Here is a 19,359-nt window from a genome sequence, read left to right as displayed (position 1 = left end):
AACTACATCTACATCTATATCTGCATCTACATCCACATACATACTCTGCAAACCACCATAAGGTGAACAGTGGAGAGTATGTTGTACTATTATTAATCATTTATCTTCTTCTTCCACTTACAAATAGAGGGTGGGGAAAAAGCCTATCTATATGCCTCCGTACGAGCCCTAATTCCTCGTACCTTACGTTCATGGTCCTTGGCAAAATGTATGCTGGCAGCAGTAAGATAATTCTACAGCCAGCTTCAAATGCCAGTTCTCTAAATTTTCTCAACTGCATTCCTCAAAAAGAACACTGACTCCCCTATGAAATTCTTGCATGTTGATCATACCTACCAATAGCAAATGTAGAGCCTACCTCTGAACTGCTTTGATGTCTTTCTTATATGTGACCTGGTGGAGGTCCAAAACACACAAGCAGTCCTTAAGAATAGTTTGTACCATTGTTCTATATGTGGTCTCCTTTACAGATGAGCTACACTTTCCTAAAACCCTCCCAATAAACCACAGTCGACCATTCGCTTTCCCTCTACAATCCTTACGTGCTCATTCCACTGCAATGGTAAACCTAGATATTTAATTAACCTGGCTGTGTCAATTAGCACACTACTCTAATGCTGTATTTTAACATCACGGGATTATCTTTCCAATTTGTGTAATTAGCTTACATTTTTCTACATTTGAGGTAGCTGGTATTCATTACACTAATTAGAAAATTTCTCTAATTTATCTTGTATCATCCTCATTCAATGATGAGACCTTCCCATACTCCACAGCATCAGTCACAGATTGCTGTTCACCCCGTCCATCAGATCATTTATTTCTATAGAGAATAATAATGACCTCGATGTTGAGTGCCCATAAGCCCCAACACACACACACACACACACACACACACACACACACACACACACAAAATAATAATAACAGCAGTCCTATCACACTTCATAGAGCACTACAGCTGGTACCTTCAACTCTGATAACACTCACCATCAAGGACAACATACTGGCTACTATTATGAGAAGTCTTCAATCACTCACTCATCTGGGAAGTTATTCCGTATGGTCGTACCTTCTGTAACAGAGTCTGCAGTGGTGTAACGTGTCAACCACTTCTCGGAAATCTAGGAATAAGGAAGCTTCCTGTCGCCCTTCAACCTCAGTTCGCAGGATATCATGTGATAAAATCTTTTAATTTGGCCCCTGGAGAACACCTACTAATGTTAACAAAGGGCCACTTTGAATGCTAAAAAGACCATGGGGTACATAAGTTTCAATGGCATATTGCCTGGGTTCACAGCATCAGTTACTTTGAGGATATAATGAAGAAGCAAAGTACTCAACTAGAAAGCAACTTACGGATAAACCAAATTGCTGGATAAGCTCACAGTGAGAATCGTGGCTAGAATTCTCAAAATTTTGAGTTTTAGCTTTCATTGGGGCTTATGTGCCACGAATTTATTTTAAGGATAGTAAGATTTTTCTCTCTGTTGAATTATTTTTTTCTATTAACACGTAAATCATAAAGCTAGACCTAGGAATTTTATGTGCTGCTCCTTAAATTTTTTGCTGTTTGCGTGGTTATAAATGACTTATCATTGAAGAAAACAAGAAATAATCCTACTAACCATAAGTTTGTTGTAACTTTTTCAGAATTAGCATTTTTTGCAGGCATCACTGTAGGATTGTGTTCTTCTGCCGCACCTTTAATTTTCCTAAAAATTATACTTTTGACTATATTTGGTCTGCAAAAGTTCTTTTTGGCAGACATGTATTCAAAAGCTTACCCAGCAATTTGGCTTATCCTCAAGTTGCTCTCCAGTTGCTTACCTTCATTATAAATGGTTCCGAGTACTATGGTACTTAACATCTGAGGTCATCAGTCCCCTAGACTTAGAACTACTTAAACCTAACTAACCAAAGGACATCAGACACATCCATGTCCGAGGCAGGATTCGAACCTATGACTGTAGCAGCAGCGAAGCCCCTAGAACCGCTCAGCCACAATGGCCGGCATGTACCTTCATTATATCCCCACAGTAACTGATACTGTGACCCCAAGCAATATGAATAACTTCCTATGCCATTGAAATTAGGCCTAGTTTTTGGCTTCTTGGTCTGAAATGCACATCCTATATGGCAACTGTAGGCCTGGATGCTCAACACTCTCTCCACATTTCTCCCCTCCTCTTCCAACTTGTGCTCATTCCCAGGAAGAGGGGTAAAGTATTCAGGAATATTTTTATATTTTTATATTTTTAAGGATTTATTTCCACAGGAAAGCCTATTGTATACACACAAGATGCTGATCCAATAGAAGTAGAAAAGGTATCATATACCTTTGGCAGAAATATTCTGAGACAGGACATATAGTGAAAAAACTGACAAAACACTAATGCAAAATTTGAGTATATCAATAAGACAAGAAACTGCAAAGTATGCCCATCTCTATTATTTTTGTCAATAAAAAAAAGAAAATTACAAAAATTCATGGCAAGACAGATAATGTAAGCACATCAGTTCTAACAACTGTAACCCCAGATTAAAAATATGTGCTGGACTGTGGCTCAAACCTGGGACTTGTGTTTTGCACGCAAATGCTCTTCTGACTAATATGTCAAAGCACGACACAAGACCCACCCTCACAGCTTTACTTCTGCCAGGATCTCATCTCCTTCCTTCCAAATGCCACAAAAGTTTTCTTTCGTACATTCCAGAACTAGTATTCCAGGAAGAAAGGACACTGCAGAGAATGGCTTAGCTACAGTCAGGAGGGTTGTTTCCAAAATGACAATTTCACTCTGCAGCAGATGTGCACTGATCTGAAACCTTATGGCAGATTAAAACTGTGTGTTGGACTGGGGCTCAAACTTGTAATCTTACACTTTTGTGTGCTAAAACATGTATCCACAATATCCTTTCTTGTAGGAGCACTAGTCCCACAAGGTCTGCAGGAGAACTTCTATGAAGTAAAGCTGTGAGCACAGCTCATGAGTCATGCCTGAATAGCTCACTCGGTATCTTGCTTGCTCTTGAAGGGCACAGTCTGGCACACAGTTTTAATCTGCCAGGAAGTTTCATATCAGTACACACTTTGCTGCAGATGAAAATTCTGGAATGGAGACCACACACTGACTGCAAGATGCCATCTCACGTCCATACCACAAGCAGAAGCAGTTTGAGAAACATAAAAGACAAGTGAAGCTTCGGTGACTTGGGTTCTTTTCTGCTTGTTTAATGTTCTTTTTTTTCTTTTTTGGTCTACATACAAGATGCTGAAACAAAAAATGCAGGCTGGAAGAATGTATGACATTATTAAACAGTTTAGCAGTGCCAGTAATCTGGGTGGTGTTCTGATGAAAGGTGGACAACTGTAATGTACCAATGTGGAAAGCACAAAGCACACTGGAATAAGCAGCTACAATATGGCAACAGTGCACTGAGACAGCGGGTCTGATGGCATTTCTGACAAGTGGTATTCCCACTTCCAAGCTCAGCAAGCTCACAGTGAAATCATGCCTGGATAAGCATAATGAAAAGTCGGTCCCCAATGATAGAACTGTATGACACTTGCATCTTCAGAAGAAATAGCATTACAAATCAAATGAGTAGCAGCTAATGATCAAGGATATTTTATTGTAGATGAAACTACTGACAATCTGAACAAATATGTATTAAGACTTTTCATGGGACCCAGGATGGAACCTCATGCTTTTGTTAATCTGCATTCTTAACCATTCCACAATGGCACAAAGTTTCAACATTGCATATTCTGTATTGTTGCCTGATGGAGTGAAATGTGATGAAGTGTGGACTGTGGGACTATGCTTGCAGATCAAGCCTCTTAGATGTTTCTTGCATTTTCCAATCTCAAATCTATGTTCCTCGGCTTAAAATATTTGACCTGCTTAGTGCACAATATTTATCAAGTTTGTGAGGCAATAGAAACAAATGTGAACAAGTTTTCATCTTTCACAAAGAAAATCTCCAGAAAAGCTAATGCCATTACAAAAGTATATAAAAATCACAACATTTCCTTCACCATCTTACTGCAACATTGCTAGATGGGGGTTCTTATATTAAGCTGCAGTATTTAAGTGTACCAATTTTTAGGTTGTATGCAGATATTTTTACATGGTTGGCCAGATGATCCTTCACTGTAAGAAAGTTGTATACAGACACTACTCCTTGACAGCAAATTGGATAAGAAGTGCTTTGAAGAAGAAACACAGTGGACCATTTTGACAGATGCGAAGGATGTGCTTTAAGGTACAGGAAACCAGAGGTGCAAGCAAAGCTTGCACAAATGCATTGATGTAGAGGACATGCAAAACAAGAACATTTATTCAACATTTGTGTGTGTGTGTGTGTGTGTGTGTGTGTGTGTGTGTGTGTGTGTGTGTGTGTTTGGAGCTTAGGACACTCAATGGCAAGGTTACAGTGCTCTTATGCACATTAAAGAAACAAATGTGGATAAAATTATGAAAATGTTATTGCACAATCAGGAGAAAGCCTATAAAATGACACTCATGCACTCATTCCCACTTCACCAGATGGACTACACAAACACTCATATCACACACCTTAATACAATGGAGAAAAGTCATATCTCAGATTAAAACAGAAACAAAACAACAGAGGTGCTAAAAGAGAGGCTCAGGGAAGTGTCACTGGATGACCACTTACAAGAAACATGGGCGAACCCAGGACCCTCTCAACATGTTACAAACATTTCCCTAAAATTTTTGGAAACACGCTGGGCAAATCAAAAAACTTTAAAACTCTCACCACATTCATTTCAACATTACTCAAAACAGAGGGTAAACCTGTTGGCAAATCTGCCACTACTCACTGGTCGGAAAATAAAACACAATCCAATAAAATGTGGCACACAGTGACCTCTGCACCACAGGGCTGTGGCCTATGTGATGTGAGGGTGAGTAAGTAGAACATCGTCCAATTGACATGGCTGGAAGGAGGTATGCCACAGCACATTGTGGGCTTTGCAAGATGGAGCTTATTGTCCGTCGCTTCCAGCCACTGATGGAAGACTCCATAGTTCAACAGTGAGAAGATTGCATGCAGGGGGATGGCACACCAAACTAACTGAGCATCGAGACATGCCTCCTTAATTGCTACACCTGCCCTTTCATTCCCCATGTACCCCGGCACCCAATAGAAAGACACTTCCTATCATCTGCTCCAGCGCCTGCAAGATTGCCTATAATTCTGCATGTTGTTGTCTTCAGTCCAGAGACTGGTTTGATGCAGCCCTCCGTGCTAATCTATCTTGTGCAAATCTCTTCATCTCTGAGTAACTATGGCACCCTACATCCTTCTGAATCTGCTTAAAGTATTCATTCCTTGGTCTCTCTCTACGATTTTTACCCTCTACACTTCCCTTCAAAACTAAATTGGTGATCCCTTGGTGCCTCAGAATGTGTCTTACCAACCAATCCCTTCTCCTAGTGAAGTTGTGCCACAAATCTCTCTTCTCTCCAATTCTATTCAGTACCTCCTCATTAGTCACATTATCTACCCGTCTAATCTTCAGCATTCTTCTGTAGCACCATATTTTGAAAGCTTCTATTCTCTTCTTGTCTGAACCATTTATTGTCCATGGTTCAGTTCCATACATTGCTACACTCCACACAAATACTTTCAGAAAAGACTTCCTAATACTTAAACCTATACTTGATGTTAACAAATTTCTCTTTTTCAGAAATGCTTTCATTGCCACTTCCAGCCTACATTTTACATCCTCTTCTTTGACCATCACCAGTTATTTTTCTCCCCAAATACTAAAACTCATCTACTACTTTATGTGTCTCATTTCATAAACTAATACCCTCAGCATCAACTTGTTTAATGTGACTACATTCCATTATCCTCAGTTTCTTTTTGTTGAATTTCATCTTATATCCTCCTTTCAAGACACTGTAAATTTCCGTTCTACTGCTCTTCCAGGTCCTTTGTTGTCTCTGACAAAATTACAATGTCATCGGTAAACCCCAAAGTTTTTATTTCTTCTCCACGGATTTCAATTCCTCTAGTCCTGCATTAGTCCTATTCGAGTTTGTATTTATAACCGTGTATTCACCTGACCAGAAATCTTGTTCCTCCTGCCACCGAACTTCACTAATTCCCACCATATCTATCCACTTCCCTTTTTAAATTTTCAAACCTAGCTTCCCTATTAAGGGATCTGACATTCCACGCTCTGATCCGTAGAACGCCAGTTTTCTTTCTCCTGGTAATGACCTCCTCCTAAGTAGCCCCGCCCAGAGATCTGAATGGGGGACTATTTTACCTCTGGAATATTTTACCCAAGAGGATGCCATCATCATTTAACCATACAGTACAGCTGCCTGTCCTTGTGAAAAATTACGGCTGTAGTTCCCCCTTACCTTCAGCCATTCGCAGTACCAGCACAGCAGGGCCGTTTTGGTTAATGTTACAAGGCCAGATCAGTCAATCATCCAGACTGTTGCCCCTGCAACTACTGAAGAGGCTGCTGCCCCTCTTCAGGAACCACACATTTGTCGGGCCTCTCAACAGATACCCCTCCGATGTGGTGCACTATGCAATTATGCATAGAAGACAATAAAGTCTTAAGGCATCGGGCCTTGAAGACACGATCAGGGAAAACAACTAACAAAGTCCCCACTGCAACCCAACCGTTACGTCAGCCGTAAAGGTGTGACTTTTATATGAATTCCATAATAAATTTTCACATTTGGAATCACTATCTTTTTTTTTTTTGGACTCTTTCTAGATCTAGTAATAACACCATAAATGATGATTTTACACAAAACTACAAAATTCAACAAACTAAATCTATTTCACAAAAGTCTGTGGCTTATTTGTACTGCCCCAATTGCTCCTGTTGGCAAGATAGAAGCAACGGTGTCGAACGAGTAACAGACATTTTGAGCTAACTTATAACATCTGCAAATGCATTTAACTGTGCAAATCTTTTATTACTTTCTTCCACTCTGTTTCATGTATATTAACCCATGGGCCTACAACAATGAGTGAGACTCAGCATAAGGAAGTTGGACATAAATAGTAAGCATGAGTCTGCCTCATGGTACTTCTTGTGGACCACACATAAACATGAAAAGCCTGGCCCATAATACGTAATGCAGGGACATACAACAACACCACAAGTGAGATTCGCAGTTCAACACTTCTTGATACTCTCTTACTTCAGTTACTTGTACTCTTTGATTGCATACCCACATCTCAGCTGTAATCCCCTAATGGAATTAAACAACCCATCTACATCTACATCTACATCTACATGACTACTCTGAAATTCACATTTAAGTGCTTGGCAGAGGGTTCATCGAACCACAATCATACTATCTCTCTACCATTCCACTCCCTAACATTGCGCGGGAAAAACGAACACCTGATTTCTCGTATTTTATTTTGATGATCATTCCTACCTATGTAGGTAGAGCTCAACAAAATATTTTCGCATTCGGAAGAGAAAGTAGGTGAATGAAATTTTGTAAAAAGATATCGCCGCAAGAGAAAGTAGGTGACTGAAATTTCGTAAAAAGATCTTGCCGCAACGAAAAACGTCTTTGCTGTAATGACTTCCATCCCAATTCGCATATCATATCTGCCACACTCTCCCCCCTATTACGTGATAATACAAAACGAGCTGACATTTTTTGCACCCTTTCGATGTCCTCTGTCAATTCCACCTGGTAAGGATCCCACACTGCACAGCAATATTCTAACAGAGGACGAACGAGTGTAGTGTAAGCTGTCTCTTTAGTGGACTTGTTGCATCTTCTAAGTGTCCTGCCAATGAAATGCAACCTTTGGCTCGCCTTCCCCACAATATTATCTATGTGGTCCTTCCAACTGAAGTTGTTTGTAATTTTAACACCCAGGTACTTAGTTGAATTGACAGCCTTGAGAATTGTACTATTTATTGAGTAATCGAATTCCAACGGATTTCTTTTGGAACTCATGTGGATCATCTCACACTTTTCGTTATTTAGCATCAACTGCCACCTGTCACACCATACAGCAATCTTTTCTAAATCGCTTTGCAACTGATACTGGTCTTTGGATGACCTTACTAGGCGGTAAATTACAGCACCATCTGCGAACAACCTAAGAGAACTGCTCAGATTGTCACCCAGGTCATTTATATAGATCAGGAACAGCAGAGGTCCCAGGACGCTTCCCTGGGGAACACCTGATATCACTACAGTTTTACTCGATGATTTGCCGTCTATTACTACGGACTGCGACCTTACCGACAGGAAATCACAAATCCAGTCGCACAACTGAGACGATACCCCATAGGCCCGCAGCTTGATTAGAAGTCGCTTGTGAGGAACGGTGTCAAAAGCTTTCCGGAAATCTAGAAATACGGAATCAACTTGAGATCCCCTGTCGATAGCGGCCATTACTTCGTGCGAATAAAGAGCTAGCTGCGTTGAACAAGAGCGATATTTTCTGAAACCATGCTGATTACGTATCAATAGATCGTTTCCTTCGAGGTGATTCATAATGTTTGAATACAGTATATGCTCCAAAACCCTACTGCAAACCGACGTCAATGATATAGGTCTGTAGTTAGATGGATTACTCCTACTACCCTTCTTAAACACTGGTGCGACCTGCGCAATTTTCCAATCTGTAGGTACAGATCTATCGGTGAGCGAGCCGTTGTATATGAGTGCTAAGTAGGGAGCTATTGTATCAGCATAATCTGAAAGGAACCTAATCGGTATACAATCTGGACCTGAAGAATTGCCCGTATCAAGCGATTTGAGTTGCTTCGCAACCCCTAAGGTATCTACTTCTAAGAAACTCATGCTAGCAGCTGTTCGTGTTTCAAATTCTGGAATATTCCATTCGTCTTCCTTGGTGAAGGAATTTCGGAAAACTGCGTTCAATAACTCCGCTTTAGCGGCACAGTTGTCGGTAACAGTACCATCGGCACTGCGCAGCGAAGGTATTGACTGCATCCTGCCGCTTGTGTACTTTACATACGACCAGAATTTCTTCGGATTTTCTACCAAATTTCGAGACAATGTTTCGTTGTGGAACCTATTAAAGGCATCTCGCATTGAAGTCCATGACAAATTTCGCGCGTCTGTAAATTTTAGCCAATCTTCGGGATTTCGCGTTTTTCTGAACTTCACATGCTTTTTCCGTTGCCTCTGCAACAGCGTTTGGATCTGTTTTGTGTACCACAGGGGATCCGTTCCATCTCTTACCAATTTATGAGGTATGAATTTCTCAATTGCTGTTGCTACTATATCTTTGAATTTGAGCCACATCTCGTCTAAATTTGCATAGTCAGTTCGGAAGGAATGGAGATTGTCACTTAGGAAGGCTTCTAGTGACACTTTATCCACTTTTTTAAATAAAATTATTTTGCGTTTGTTTCTGGTGGATTTGGAAGAAACGGTATTGAGCCTAGCTACAACGACCTTGTGGTCACTAATCCCTGTATCAGTCATAATGCTCTCTATCAGCTCTGGATTGTTTGTGGCTAAGAGGTCAAGTATGTTTTCGCAACCATTTACAATTCGCGTGGGTTCGTGGACTAACTGCTCGAAATAATTTTCGGAGAATGCATTTAGGACAATCTCGGAAGACGTTTTCTGCCTACCACCGGTTATGAACAAGCATTTTTGCCAACATATCGAGGGAAGGTTGAAGTCCCCACCAACTATAACCGTATGAGTAGGGTATTTATTTGTTACGAGATTCAATTTTTCTCTGAACTGTTCCGCAACTATATCATCAGAGGCTGGGGGTCGGTAGAAGGAGCCAATTATTAACTTAGTTCGGCTGTTAAGTGTAACCTCCACCCATACCAATTCGCATGGAGTATCTACTTCTACTTCACTACAAGATAAACCACTACTGACAGACACAAACACTCCACCACCAATTCTGCCTAATCTATCTTTCCTGAACACCGTCTGAGACTTCGTAAAAATTTCTGCAGAACTTATTTCAGGCTTTAGCCAGCTTTCTGTACCTATAACGATTTCAGCTTCTGTGCTTTCTATTAGCACTTGAAGCTCAGGGACTTTCCCAGCACAACTACAACAATTTACAAATACAATTCCGACTGTTCCTTGATCCAAGCACGTCCTGTATTTACCATGCATCCTTTGAGATTGCAACCCACCCTGTATTTTCCCGAGGCCTTCTAACCTAAAAAAAACCGCCCAGTCCACGCCACACAGCCTCCGCTACCTGTGTAGCCGCCAGCTGAGTGTAGTGAACTCCTGACCTATTCAGCGGAACCCGAAACCCCACCACCCTATGGCGCAAGTCAAGGAATCTGCAGCCAACACGGTCGCAAAATCGTCTGAACCTCTGATTCAGACCCTTCACCTGGCTCTGCACCGAAGGTCCACAGTCGGTTCTGTCGACGATGCTGCAGATGGTGAGCTCTGCCTTCATCTGATAAGCAAGATTGGCAGCCTTCACCAAATCAGATAGCCGCTGGAATCCAGAGAGAATTTCCTCAGATCCAAAATGACACAGGTCATTAGTGTCGACATGTGCCACCACCTGCAGCTGGCTGCACCCTGTGCTCTTCATGGCATCCGGAAGGACCCTTTCCACATCAGGAATGACTCCTCCCGGAATGCACACAGAGTGCACACTGGATTTCTTCCCCTCCTTAGCCGCCACATCCCTAAGGGGCCCCATTACGCGCCTAACATTGGAGCTCCCAACTGCCAATAAGCCCACCCTCTGCGATTGCCCGGACCTTGAAGGCTGAGAATGATCTTCTGAAACAGGGCAGGCAGCTGCATCTGGCTCAGCCAGAGACAGTGCCTGAAACCTGTTTGTCAGACGCACTGGGGAGGCTTTCTGATCAGCCTCCGGGGACGTCTTTCGCTGCCTGCCACGCCTTGGAATGACCTCCCAATCAACCACAGGCAAGGGCTCAGCCCCACTGCGGGCAGCAACTGGGGCAACCACAGCGGCAGACCGTCCTGGGGACAGACGGGACGAGGTTGACATCCCCGTGATACCCAAGTCCAGCTCCCCACAGTGGTGCCCATTGGCAACAGCCTCCAGCTGCACGACCGAAGTCAACACCACTTGCAGCTGTGAGCAAAGGGATGCCAACTCAGCCCACATCCGAACACAGCAATCGCAGTCCCTGTCCATTCTAATCGATGTTGAATAACAGTTACTGAAACATGAGTCTATGCCTAGATAACGCAAGCGAAACACGCAAAGAATGTATTAACTAACCTGTACAAATGTCTAACGACTGCGCTACAATCTGCCTGAATTTACGATTACAGTAACTAAAACTCCAAATTACGCCTCCTATACGAAACTCACACGCACTTTAAGTAAGAATCTATGAAGTAAACACTAAAGCACGATTCTACAACTCTCGAATACTAAAATAAGCCCGAAATTTATGAATTAAACAATGCAAGTACCACAAACATGCAAAGAAATTAAGAATTAGACTATGTAACAAATAAGTAAGCTAAGGGTATACGACTTGCTGCTGCAGCTGCTTATCCAATGGCGGCAGGGAACACACACACCCATATACCTATCATGTCATTAAAAATAACATACAATACTGATGACAGTAATAAGTGTTTTGTTACTGCATACAGTGATTCAGTAGCTTCTGCCAATAATGATGCTGTGGATAGTGGTACTGTGTTTCCTGTACGAAAATGTCCAAGGATATTAAACATTTAAGATTACACTGATGAGGAAGACAGTGTCAATCATCGAAGCAATGAATTTAGAAAGAAGAAAATAACAAGCCAATAATATGGAAGTATATGCAGACACCTGGCATAAGAGCACCAATTTTAGAGTGTTTAGGTGGAAGTACAAGAAGGTTAGACATTTTACATAGTATCCAGCAATGTGTTTTGGGATAATATTGTCACAAAAACAAATCGGAATGCAAAACAAAAAATCGTCAATGTAAATACACTACAGAAAATTGATGAAACACGGATTACTGTCAAATGAAATGAAATTAAAATATCCTTTGGAATACGCATAATAATGGTTCAAGTAAAGAAGGAAAAAATGAAACATATTGCTCCAAAAAAATCATAGAAACACTACATATTCATTTACAAATTGTTACTGATACATTATCCACTTGCAAATAATAACTCATTTATGATCACGGATGAATCAATCATACTCATTTCCCAGATATCTCAACAGCATTTATTATTTCACAATTCCTTAAGTTGCACCAAAATATAAATGACATACAACGCACACATTTTGCAAAGGTTCAAGCACGTAGCTAAAGAGTTCAATGGCTCGACATGTGACCAACCTTCTTGTTTGCTATGGCCCAAGCCACTGGGAGATAGTAGGCAGGCCGACAGGTTATTTTCTAGCCTCCTCTGAGCAGGTATAAAACACAATTTATAACAACTCACACTGATGGTAATGTAGAGACCGGCAGTACTAAACACACAGTTTCCCAGACGCATGACAGCAGAGATCATGAGATGAACTAATAATCAGCACAAGTCCAGAGTGTAGCCAAGTCATCTATAGCACATACAACCATCCAGGGAGAAAAATCCAATCACAAACATAAATCATGCAAGGTCAAAATCCTACTATTCAGTGGCCTACAACTAAGGTTTCAGTGACTAGTGAGAGAGTTGCTGCAATCGCCGGTCTATGATATACTGGTACACACTAATCAGGGTGGCACCACCCCAAATGCTTCCCACAGTGGCTGCACCCCCATATGGTCAGAGCTGCGGCAGTTGTCTGGAGCCAAAGTATCTTTGACTTGTTCTCCCTACTGATACTCAGGCTAGGCAGGGAACATGAATCAAGCTGTATACCCAATCCCTTCCCCCTTTAATCGGCACATGGAGTTGAAAGTGGCCCAGTCCTCTGCTAATCACGCTGAGGGGAGTGGGTGCTGGAAGTGATGGAGATGTGACCAATAAGTTCCCCATGGCCAACACAGCAATGATCAAACTCTCCCGACTGTGATGGTAGGGGTCTGCCAATGGTGGGGATGGGAGCTGGAAGTGGCTTAGAAAAGGTGTTTGACCTCTGGTGACACTCTATGCTCATCATTGTCGACTTCCTGACAATGCCTAACACAAGGGCAGAGGCCATAATAATAAGATGCATGCTCATGGACAGGCCATCCCTGAGGTGGTTGCAGACAGCATGCCCATTTGGTGGTGGTAGGAAATGCAGGGAAGGGGGAAGAGGGAACGTATGTCATGGTGTGGATGAAGCTGACTCTGGCACTGGATCAGCTGCTCCTGGCTGGCCTGAACCTCAGACGTCTGCCTCCCCCAGTTGCCGATGACAATGCCTTTGGTTCACCTAGGGTTCCAGCGAAAGTACAAGCACAATAGGGGGGTCCACTGGGTAATAAAGTTGTGCGCAAGGGAGGTAACCCCGTGAAATCAGGCTTAACAGTTCAGACAGGGTGCAGTGTGTGTGGGCCCTTATAAAAGTTTCAGCCAGGATAAGTCCATTCATGGGGATGGACAGTAGCGAGCCAGGAAGCTGGCGAGTGCTATCCGGAGTCAGCTGTCATTAGTAGTTTGTGAATCTGCATCTTGGAGGTGCTGACCACCCACTTAGCTTCAAAATTGGATGTGGTATAAAAAGGATTGGTGGTCAAGGGTTCAATGTCAATGTGTCAACAAAAATCCTGAAAAGTCAATGCCATGAACTGAGGCTGGTTATTGGATGGAACCTTCATCCGAAATATGATGGGCAGGATATACACAGTAGTTTCCATAATAATTAGAGCCATCCATGCGACATATGGAAAGTTAGAGGGGGTCATCGACATGATCAGAAATGGACCAGCAATATCAACATGTACCCTTTGCCAGGGTTGTTCAGGGTGCAGTCAAGCACTGATCTACTGGACAGGGGTTGACTGGTTGTGAGTGCAGGCACGACAATTCAAGACATTATGTTCAATGGTGGTGTCAACCACAGGTCAATACACATTACATCACACAATTTCCTTCATTCTGGACATTCCCCAATGTGAAGTGTGCAGGACCTGCAGTATGTGGGGGCAATTTATGGGAAATGGTCGGTAAATCAGGTGACAATGTTGACTGGAAGTCATCAGCTGATCACTGAGCACAACAGTGGCTAAGACAACTAGCAATGTTGACGCCTAAAGAATTGTGATACAAAACTTGTGCTGATGCAGTTACTTTGTAAGCCTTGCCAATTTTTAACACATCACTCAAGGTAGGGTCAGATGCCTCTACAGCTTTCACACTAATATTTGGATCCAGAGTGAGAAGAACAATAACATCACAGTTAAGCAGTCTGCATATGGCATGCCACACTGTTTACAGGAGAAGTCACACTTGTGCACCAAGTCCTGTAAATCAGCCATCCATGCTGCATGAGATTGCTTACCTTGCTGAAAACATTGGTTAAACTTGAGCGCAGTTGCAACAGTGTGAGTGACCAGAATAATCAGTCAGCAAACCACAAACATCAGAAAGTGAGGCTGATTTCTGCACCACTTTGTACAGATTACTATTTGAGCACACATTGATGGCGGGGATCAGTTATTTGACTTACCTTGCAGTGAAGAACAAGATGACATAAATAAAACTCTTCACTCTCATTTGCCTTTTCGAAACAAGCGAAAAGTAGAGGGAGAGGCAAGCCAACTGCAGCCACAGGATGTCGTTGGTTTTGCAGAAGCTGTAACAGCTGTGTCTGCTGTTGCTGGTGGAGTTCCTGCTGTTGTTACTCTTGGTGCTGCTCCTGTTCCTACTGTTGCTGATACAGCAACTTGAGAAACTCAGGATATGAGGCACATGGGAATAATTGTACGGGGAGAAAGTTATTGTTGCCAATTTTCTTTACTACTCTATGTAGGCAGAAACACAGGTAAAGATAACTCACACAGATAGAAATATAGTGACTGATGGAATATAACAGGCAGTTCCCAAGACAAATGACAGCAGAGATCATGAGGTGAGGTAATAACCAACATATGTCTAGAGTTTAGGTAAGTCATCAAAAGCATATAAAACCATACAGAGAGAAAAATCCAATCACAAATCTATATCAGGCAAAGTTGAAATTCTACCAATCAGTGGCATGTAACTAAGGTTTCAATGACTAGTGAGAGACAGGCTGCAATTGACGAGCTGTGGTATATTAGTAAACACGAATCATAGGACGGTTCCATTTCACATGCTTCCCGTAGCAGCTGCACCCCATGTGGCCATGAGCTGCGGATGTCACAGGGAGCCCAAGTATCACTACTCAGGCTAGGCAGTGAGTCTGGATCACTCTTGGATACTAAAGGTTAAATGATACTTTTTCCTATTTTATTCTACCCTAAAATGAACCCATACTTCCCTTCCTATTCACACTTATTGTTCCCCTTCTTCTGTAGCTCTTCCCTCCCTGCCTGATCTATTGACTCCAGTTCCTCCAGTAAAGATTACTACTTTGTGTTGCCAAAGACAGACTCCACTCTGTGGTAACAGGAGAGCATCAGTGCGTACCATAACAATGTATTGGTTTTGCAGAATAAATCCATCATCCAAAAGCAAACGGACTTCCAGATTTGCTCTGTGTGATTTATTCATCCGTTCCAACATGCATCTGAAGTAATGTAAAGTAACTGGAGGTGGGGATAATCACACCACTCCTTATTCTCAGTCCAAAGCCACATACATCCTGTACTTTTTTTCCAGAATAGTCTTTTGTATAAAAAGCTATTTACAACAGATCTGTACATCATCTTCCATTTGTATGAGTAAATAGCTAACAGTTTTATGAACATTTTCCTGCTCATGTTTCCTTACACTTTGATGGCTACTCATAATAAATAAAAATATTTTCATTTGCAATTCAGTAAACTGTTTCTTTCATTCCAGGAACATAATGAGAAACAGATAGTGACATAGCCTCAGATGAATACTGGCCCAGTTTTCTAGTATTCTTCTTCTTCAGCAGCAACAGGTCCTTACAAAGAGGACGCATGCCATTCTCATATCAGGGAGTTGAAGGCTACCCTCATGGCTGAAGTTGTTTAGAATGCTTTAAAGTTCATATGCCCTTCTCAGCACTTTAGGGATGAGATGTGACAGTTCACAAAATTTTGAAATCCATGTGTTAGTGTTGGTGAGAATAATGGGCAGATCTCCAGCAAAACTGGAAAAAAAAAGAGAGACAGAGAGAGAACAAACAGTGTGTTAAAGGGCTATGTCTCATGCACAGTTTGGTGAGCAGCACTTTGTTGCACTGGTGTGGCTGACATGAAGTCCACCTTGCCTATATTGTCTGCCATCTCCCCCCCCCCCCCCCCCCCCCCCCAATTCGGTTTTCCATTGACTCATGATTATTTTGACAGATAATGAGATGACGACATGCAGAGGGGGGGGGGGCACTTCTATGTACAAGACCATCCTGACATGCTTCTTTGTCTGCACTGGAAACTATGTTGTTTGCCTGTACTCCGGTGTGTCCAGATACCCAGCGAAAGACCACCCTCATGCCTTGGTGTCGAAGCCACTATAAGGTGTCATGGATGAGCTGAATCAATTTGTCTCTTGGATGCATTTAGTGGACCATTTGTAGAGCATTTAGTGACTCTAGAGCATTTAGTGACTCAGGACAAATGAGACACCTTGTACTGATATGCCTTTGAACTAACTCTAATCCCATCATAATGCCATATTACTCCACAACATAATATGCAAATTGTTCTGGAAGCAGCTGGCCTCACTGAGTCTCGAACCCATGGCTGCAGCCAGTGGTGCTGCTAAATGAATGAATGAATCTGCTTCAAAATTACACCTATTTATATGGCTCCAAGGTTCCTATACTGAATTATTTTGCATCCTTCAGTCACGTAGCTCACTATAAGGGTCTTCTTCTGATGTGGCAACATCATGAGGCTTGCTCCAGCTATTACCACTGCAAAATGCTGGTTTCTGCTTAGCATGGCAAGCCAGTCTCTCGATCGTTTTTGTGTGTATGTTATTCTGACCCATATGTTGTCACACTGCACTTACTGGTCCACAGTAAGAGCCATGAGGCAAACAAACTTTAATTCAAGGAGAGCCCTGCACGACTAAGTGAGCCTTATAGGACTGAGAGGGGGGGGGGGGGGGGGGGGGAGGCTGGAGATTATTTACATCAACAGCCATTCACTCCATCAGCAAGTAGCACATCTTGAGGTAGTGGGATATTTTATATAGGTGTGTACCTTACTTGCAGCCCAGACAGTGAAGCCATGGACACTGTGCTCCCAAATAAACAATGTTTCATCATTGTGCCTAATGATATCCCCTGAAGCATTGAAGCATGTCAAGTTTTTATGGTAGCAGAGGGCTGGTGGCACTGGCCAGGCCCCAGCCTGGGAAAATCAGGGTTACCTGGCTGTACCCAGCCAATTTTGGAATCTCTCTGGGGAAAAACACAGCCCTCCCTTCTCCAAGTTGTGAACACTCTTTGGAAGGCCCCTCTGCTGAGTCCTGTCTGACTTGGAAACCCTGCCATTAGCTATACTACTACCAAAATAGCCATCAGTATCACTGAGGCAAAAAAATCCTCCCATCAAGCACTGAAGGTGCCTATGACCAGGCAGTGCCCCTCAGGATAACAATTCATGACAATTCCAGGGTGACAATCTTGCTGCATTCTTTCAAAAGTCCACTTTATATTCCTTTTAATTTTGGTTTCCAAATAAAAATCCTGTAGCTTTTGTCTTATTTCTGTGTTTCTTATTTTGTCCACCAGTGTGCAGCCTGTGACTACCCTGAGAAATTTCATCTCAGCTGACATAATTTCCTTCTGTCTTTCTTCAATAGTATCCACATCTCACTTCCTCATAATTCTATCAGAACTGCCATTGATTTATAAAGCTTCAGTGCTCCCCCCCCCCCCCCCCCCCCTCAGAGTTCCATGGATTTTCCCACATATACATTTAAATTTGTATAGTTTTGTTTCTGCCTTGTCATTTAATGTTGTGGATATTTCACATCCAAGATAGTTGAAGGTGGATATGTGCTCCAACATTTTACCATTTTTCTCACTTTTTGATCTTATTGTGTTTTGCTCCCAAAATGCCATTACTTTTGATTTATGTAAAGATACAGGAGCATGCTGAAAAGTAAAGCCTCTGAATTTTTATATGAAAACCCTTATAGTTTTTTTAAATAAAACAAACTTTATTAACATTCTACATCTTCATAATTCCTTTTCACATATTTATTTCTCAACATAGTCCCCCAATGAGAGGCCAGTTTGTTGCAACTCCCACTGTAGAATGTTTGATTTTTTTAAAAAAAGAGCCACAACCTCACTTCTGCCTGCACCGCTTCATCACTATCAATGTGAAGTCCCCGAAAGTGTTCTTTAAGTATTGGAAACAGATGAGAATTGGACAAAAAGTAGGGACTGTATGGAGAAAGATTGATGACAAACGATTGATGAAAATCAGCCCACAACGTCAAATTGCTGCTGATGTCACAGTGCTCATGCGTGGTCTGACATTGTCGTGCTGAAGGAGAGGGTGCTCCATGTGTACAAAGTGTTCAAATTCATGCTTTGAGTTCTCTGAGGGTTTTCTCATGCACTGACACAGTTATGTTACATGCTGCCAAGTTGTATACTACAATTCAGAGCCCTGTAGTGGAAGAGGATTGCAACCTCTGTCAGCAAAGTGGGAAAGCCAATGACGTAATACACATGACATGTAATACCTCAATGGATATTGAGAACAGAATAGAAAATTCAGAGGCATTGCTTTTCAGCACACACTCATATTCCAGAACTGGCAGAAGTAAAGCTGTGAGTACCGGGCATGAGTCGTGCTTTGGTAGCTCAGATGGTAGAGCACTTGCCCGCGAAAGGCAAAGGTCACGAGTTCGAGTCTCGGTCGGGCACTCAGTTTTAATCTGCCAGGAAGATTCAACTCATATTGTCAGTCCATAGCCCAATTCTTCTGCTATATTTCTTAAGAAGTATAGCCCCCTTTGTAAATTATCTTATGTCTGTTAAACAACAACATAGGCAGCATAAAAATACTACTCAAACCACATTTCGGTGGGAGCTTTGGAGTATTTTTTATGTCAACTGAATTTCTTTTACCATAACACAGGCAAAATGGAACAAAAAAAACAAAAAATCTGAAGATCCTGCTAGAAACAGCATGTTACATTATACAATAAACTTCACTTACCAGAATAAACCAAAAGGCAACATACACAGCGAGCCATAGCATGTCTGTACAGCCTTCTTTTCTTGTTGGTACTGTAGTCCTAGTGTTGACTTCATCATCACTACCACCACAGCAGGTCATGTTCCTTTACCTGGCCT

General features: G+C 42.0%; 1 protein-coding gene across 3 annotated transcripts in view; it reads right to left on the bottom strand.

Annotated features, from left to right (window-relative positions):
- The window catches only part of LOC126360439 (choline transporter-like 1), a 141,831-nt gene that overhangs the window by 108,477 nt on the left and 13,995 nt on the right, over positions 1-19,359 (bottom strand). For all 3 annotated transcript variants that reach the window (XM_050007711.1, XM_050007710.1, XM_050007712.1), the window contains one exon: positions 19,223-19,357. In XM_050007711.1, the coding sequence (XP_049863668.1) occupies positions 19,223-19,342 (120 nt within the window). In that variant the 5' untranslated portion in view covers positions 19,343-19,357. The remainder of the gene's footprint in view (positions 1-19,222; positions 19,358-19,359) is intronic.

This window comes from Schistocerca gregaria, chromosome 1 (assembly GCF_023897955.1).
Source record: "Schistocerca gregaria isolate iqSchGreg1 chromosome 1, iqSchGreg1.2, whole genome shotgun sequence".
NCBI classification, from domain to species: Eukaryota; Metazoa; Arthropoda; class Insecta; order Orthoptera; family Acrididae; genus Schistocerca; species Schistocerca gregaria.
The sequence above is the reverse complement of the archived record's forward strand: the minus strand, read 5'-3'. Positions and strand labels throughout refer to the sequence as shown.